Below are 6,000 nucleotides of genomic sequence, written 5' to 3'. Positions count from 1 at the left end.
GGAGAGATATCACCTGTTTGAGAGGGGGAAAGGACCAAGGATGCTACCTTGTGTTGAAGGTTCATCCAATTTGAAACTTTCTGTCCAGCAGGAAGGGGCAGGGCAGGGGGTGGGTCTCGTGGCACTTAGGGAATAAGAATTACATGTCTGGGAAAGTGGAAATATGCACAATTCTTGAAGGCCCCTCTCCAACTTCAATGAAGCAACGGATGGGGAAGAAGACTGAACCCATCCCTAGCTGCAGAGAGTTCTCATAGCTGTGAAGCTGTCAGCAAGCCCTGCAGAGACCCTCCAGGGCTGTAGTTCCCATGAGTCATGGGATGCAGCTGCTTCTGTCTCTGTAAGTCACACTCATCTACATTCTTGTTGGGAACGCCACTAAAATCTCCAGAGTTCACCAAGGTGGACTTGGTGCAATTATTAGTTTGGTCTGTTTTAAGTTCTCTTTCTTGGGTGAGTAGGGGTGTGTGTGTGTGTGTGTGTGTGTGTGTGTCTGAGGAGTGCATGCGGGTGTGAGTTCGTTAAACAACAACCTGTGGGAAGTAGTCTCTCACCATGTCGGCCCCTGGGATGGAAATCAGGTCGTGCGGGGTGGCAGCAAGTGTCCTTCCCACTGAGCTAGCCTACAGGCCTGACTTGTGACCGCCATGACACTGTTCTGTGAAAGGAACTCACGCTGCCCTTGGTGAGCAATGGAAGCTGCCTCTCCTCGGCATTCTGGGGAAACTCAGCTCAAGGATGCCACTATAAGGTCGTGTGGGGATCACTGTGAGGTCGTGAGGGGCCACTAGAGGTTGTGCGGGTCACCACGAGGCCGTGGTAACAATCATTTCCTCTTATTTATCTTTGGCATGTGGTATAGCAGCCCGTCTTTGACGGAGGGCATCTTTGTAAACTGCACAGAGTTAAGCATTTGAGTGATGTGACTTGCAGTGGAGTAGGCTTGGTTGGCTTCCAGGGCCGTGAAAACATCTGAGTCCAGCTGGGACAATCTAGCTCTGTTCTCTAGCGAGCAGAGTCCTGCGTGGGGAATCACAGGTGGTACGTCCGAGACTGGAGTCAGTCAGGGACGAAATTCCTTTAGTAAGGACAGTGTTTAGTTTGAGGAATTCCGCTTTTAGTTTCCCATGAGCCACTCTTTTGGCTGTGAGACAGCGACGAATGCTGAGTGTCTTTTGCCAGGAGAGTGCCTCTCTATGTATCTAGTTATGACTCACCTGCAACTGTCCTCAAAGACCCAGGGGATCAGCGATGCTGAAGCAGCCTTTGGATTTCTCTTCTTGGTGACAGGAAACTTCTGTGCTAGCATCCAAATCAACCCCAGGAGCATGTCTGCACTGTTCCGCTCAGCAGGCTCTTGGGTTCCCCAAGTGCCTAGGAGGATTCAGTTTGCCTCATGTGGAGTTATTCACCCTCTCCTGTTTCTTTTTGATTTGCAGCAAATGGAATCTCTCACCCGAGTCACACATGAGTTACATGTGGTCTCGATTGGGTGTGAGGAGCTTGAATCACACACCAGCATTTCGGCCTGAAAAGAAGGTTCTGGTATGCCCTAAGTACCTGCTTCTGCATCTCAGTAGCTGGGCACAGTGGCACATGCCTGTAGTCCCAGTACTCTGAAGGCTGAGGCTAGACTGGGAGGTTAAGTTCCAAGCTGGCTGGTTCCGTTCTAGCCTGGGCTATAGGAGTACCCATCTTAAAAACTAAAGCCCAAAATAAAAGACCTCACAAACCAAAATAAGCAAAAGAAAAAAGTTTATTAGCAAATGGAGCTATTTGGTCTCAGGAGTTCTTGTGTGTTGTTGTCGTAGGGTTTCTATCACTGTGAAGAGCTAATATGCTGGCAACTTAGAGGTGGAGGCTTACAGCTCAGAGGCTCAATCCATTATCATCATGGTGGGAAGCATGACAGTGTGCAGGCAGACATAGTGTTGGCTACATCTTGATCAGAAGGCAACAGCAAGTAGACTGTCACATTGAAGTAAGGATGCTTGCGCAAAAGAGACCTCAAAGTCCACCCCATAGTGACACACTTCCTTCAACAAGGCTACATCTACTTCAACAAGGCCACACCTCCTAATAGTGCTACTCTCTTTGGAAGTATAGAGGATAATTACATTCAAACTACCATGTTCCACTCCCTGGCCACCATAAGTTTATAACAATATCATAATGGAAAATGCATCTCGTCCCACTTCAAAAGTCCCCAAAGTTTGTGACAGTCTCAAAAATGTTTTAAAGTCCAAAGTTCAAAGCCTCTTCTGAGATTCATGCAATCTCTTAATTGTAATCACCTGTAAAAATCAAAAGGAAAAGGCAGATAACATACTTCCAACATATAATGTCACAGGAGAAGCTTCACCATTCCAAAATGCAGTAAGGGAGCATAGTGAGGAAACACTGGACTAAAGCAAGACTGAAAACCAACTGGAGAAACTCCAAACTGCATCTCCATGTCTGCTGTCAAAACGCTCTTCAGATCTCCAACTCCATTCAACTTTGTTAACTGCAACACACTTCCCTCTCTTGAGTTGGTTCCACTCCCTGTTAGCAGCCCACCTTGGCAGCTATCCCACGACTCTGGCATCTCTAACATCTTAGGTTCTCCAAGGCAATTGAGGCTTCAACTTCACAGCTACACCCAATGACCTCTCTACTAGGCCTCCACTTGGGGACACCCTTGACACATGCCTGGCCTCAGTGACTTTCTTTATGTAGACAGGGAAATTCCATAACCCATTTCTTCTATCCTTAACTCTAAAGCCAGAGCCATGTGACCAAAGCTGTCAACTTCTGCTGCTTACTGGGGCTGGAACATGCCCTTTGTTGTGAGGAGCTGCGGGCAGGCCTGCTTTTCGCCTCACCTGGCTCCCGCACGGCTAGCTTAGTCCCGGAAATAACAACACACAAATTGTATTCATTTAAGCACTGCCTGGCCCATTATCTCTAGAGAGTTAGTTACTGACTAACTCTCACATCTTGATTAACCCATTTTTAATAATCTGTATAGCACCACAAGGTGTGGCTTACCGGGAAAGATTCAGCATGTCTGACCTGGTGGCTGGCTCCATGGCGTCTGCCTCATAGACCTCTTCCCAGCATTCTGTTCTGTTTACTCCGCCTACCTAATTTTCTGTCCTATCAAGGGGCCAAGGCAGTCTCTTTATTGACCAATGAAAATAACACAATATACAGATAACCCTCCTCCATCAGCCCTTGTTCAATTATATCTTCACCAGCTTTGTCCTTGCCTGTCTAAGCTTGGCTGTACTGAATCTTTAGACAAGGCCGGCCTCAAAGTCAGAGATCTGTCAGTCTCTGACTTCCCAATGCTGAGATTAAAGATGTGCACTGTCACACCCAGTTCAAGTTTTCCTTAATTCCTCTTCTCAAATTGGAAATTGAGCTGGGTGGGATCTTGCCTTGAGGTTGCCACTCCCTTTATTTCATTTCTTAGTCTGTTCATCTCCTCAAACACAGGACTTAGTTCTATTCCACTTCCTGGTGCTCTTTTTTGTTGGGGGCTGCAGACCCCAAGCCCCTTGACTTTCTTTGCCTGCCTCAGACCCTTTGCCTGCTGGAGTGAACTGAGCAAAACAACTTGGTTACTTGTGCCTGCAGCTGCTCTGAGCACAAGACCCTGATGGCAGGGAGTAGGTTCTGGTGAGGCCTGCAGCTGAAAGATCCTGAGAGCTGGGGCGTGGCTATCAATTAAGGATCCCTACATTAGCTTCCCTGCAGCACAATAAAGTCAAGGATAACCCGTGTCCCCATGTCTCTTTCTGTCAGTGTGTGTGTGTTTTAAGTCCCCAGCCTAGTGCCTATAGTGCAGGCGCTATACATTTTCTCCTCAAAGTTTATATTTCATAGTTTGCCCTGTTCAGATTGCTCTGTTTCGTTATAAATCTTCGTTGGAGTTACCACTAATAACCACATGTCAGAGTCTATACGAGGCTGTTTGAGATTTTCTCTACCAATGAAATTAATCCAAAACTCTCCACTTTAGCTTCAGACACTCTTTGGACAAGGGCAAAAGACAGCCACATTCTTCACCTAAATATCACAAGAAGAATCTCTAACCATACGTTTGTTTTGAGATATTTGATTATACTGTGTAAAGATACATTACTGCGATTAGCTTAATAAAAAGCTAAACAGTTAATAGCTAGGCAGGAGGTATAGCAGGGTCTTCTGGACAGAGAGAGCTCTGGGAAGAAGAAAGGTGGGGTTACCAGCCAGATGGAGAGGAAGTAGGATGGGTAAAATGGCAATGAGGTAACTGAGCCATGTTAAAAAAAATGTAGATTTAAAAATATGGGTTAATTGAAATTTTAAGAACTAGTTAGTAACAAGCCTAAGCTAAGGTCGAACTTTCATAATCAATAAGTCTCTGTGTGGTTATTTGGGAATTGGCAGGAAGGACAGAAAAAGACTGGCTACATGTACTAGTATCTTTCTCCTCTGTAACCTTTTGAGCAAGGTCCCCACAGTCCATCAGATCACACACAGTACCACTGTGTTTCAAGCTCCTACTACTATGGCCCATTAAGCAACACTTAAAGTATTCTAACCCACAGTCCCAGGCCCACATTCCTTCAAACAAAAAGGTGATCTGGCCTATCACAGCAAAACCCCAGTCCCTGGTACCAACTTCTGTCTTAGTTAAGATTTCTATCACTGTGGAAGAGAGACAACTGTTAACTATTATAAAAGAAAACATTCAACTGAGGTCCAGGCTTACAGTTCAGAGGTTCAGTCCATTAATATCATTGCAGGGAGCATGCCAGCATGCAGGCAGACATGGTGCTGGCTATATCTTGATCAGAAGGCAACAGGAAGTGGACTGACTGTCACAATGAGGGAAGCTTGAACAAAAGAGACCTGAAAGCTAGCCCCCAAAGTGACAGACTTCCTCCAACGAGGCCACATTAACAAGGCCATACCTCCTTTGGGATTATGGGGGCCAATTGCATTCAAATTACCACAGCTACTCTCCCTCTTCTGTGGGGCACTAGAATAGAGAGGGTTCTGAGTTCTGCAAGGCCTTTCAAACAGAATGATGCAGCATTTTCTGGAGATGTGGGCCATCTGTGGAGAATGCTGCTCCCAACATAGCCCAGGAGGAAAAGGAAAAAAATTATAGTAGGGGTATTCATTGAGTCAAGTTCTGAAAAGCCTGCCCCTCCTAAGGTGACTCTTTGTCCCAGTATCTTCATATCTTACTCTTTGTGCCAAGGGAAAACTGTTGTATGCAAGGTCAAAGAAGAACTGTGATAGGGTAGAGTAGAGCTAGGTGAGGAAAACTAAACTGAATGCTGGAAGAAAGGAGGCGGAGTTAAGGAAAAGCCATGGAGCTGCCGTTGGAGACAGACATGCCAGAACCTTGCTGGTAGGCCACAAACCTTGTGGTAAAATATAAAATAATGGAAATGGGTTAAATTAAGATGGAAAAGCTAGCCAATAAGAAGTTAGAGCTAATAGGCCAAACAGTGATTTAAGTAATACAGTTTCTGTGTGGTTATTTTGGGAGTCTTGGTGGCTGAGAAATGAACAAGTGGCCTCCTACAACATCTAACAACACTTTTCCAAATGAACCTTAGTATGCCCTGAGATACAGGGTATAGGAACAAACTTTGTAAAATGATAGGTTATTTCTTTCCTGTGTCATGATGTTACATTTTCATTTGCTTTTCTTCACCATTTTAAGTAAAAATGAAGAAGTGTTTTGGTTCACTAAACTGTTATAACAAAGCACGTACAGGTCAAACTCGTATTTGATTTTTCCCTATGAAGTTGATTATTGTTCTTTCAAGGTCTGTGAATAATTGTTTTGGGATTTTGATGGGGATTACATTGAATCTCTGGATTGCTTTTGGTAGGATTGCCATTTTTTACTATGTTGATCCTACCTATGCAAGAGCATGAGAGATCTTTGCATTTTCTGGTACTTTCTTTAGTTTCTTTCTTTAAAGATTTAAAGTTCTTGTCGAATAGGTCTTT

At 44.9% G+C, this 6,000-nt stretch overlaps 1 protein-coding gene across 1 annotated transcript in view; it reads right to left on the bottom strand.

Moving 5' to 3' along the window:
* Positions 1–1,795: 1,795 nt before the first annotated feature.
* Rnls (renalase, FAD dependent amine oxidase) overlaps positions 1,796–6,000 on the bottom strand; it is a 277,039-nt gene continuing 272,834 nt past the window's right edge. The window contains exon 7 of the mRNA XM_085693789.2: positions 1,796–2,294. Within this exon, the coding sequence (XP_085549915.2) occupies positions 2,250–2,294 (45 nt within the window). The 3' untranslated portion in view covers positions 1,796–2,249. The remainder of the gene's footprint in view (positions 2,295–6,000) is intronic.

Source organism: Myodes glareolus, chromosome 7 (genome assembly GCF_982192425.1).
Source record: "Myodes glareolus chromosome 7, mMyoGla1.1, whole genome shotgun sequence".
In the NCBI taxonomy this organism is placed as follows: domain Eukaryota; kingdom Metazoa; phylum Chordata; class Mammalia; order Rodentia; family Cricetidae; genus Myodes; species Myodes glareolus.
The sequence above is the reverse complement of the archived record's forward strand: the minus strand, read 5'-3'. Positions and strand labels throughout refer to the sequence as shown.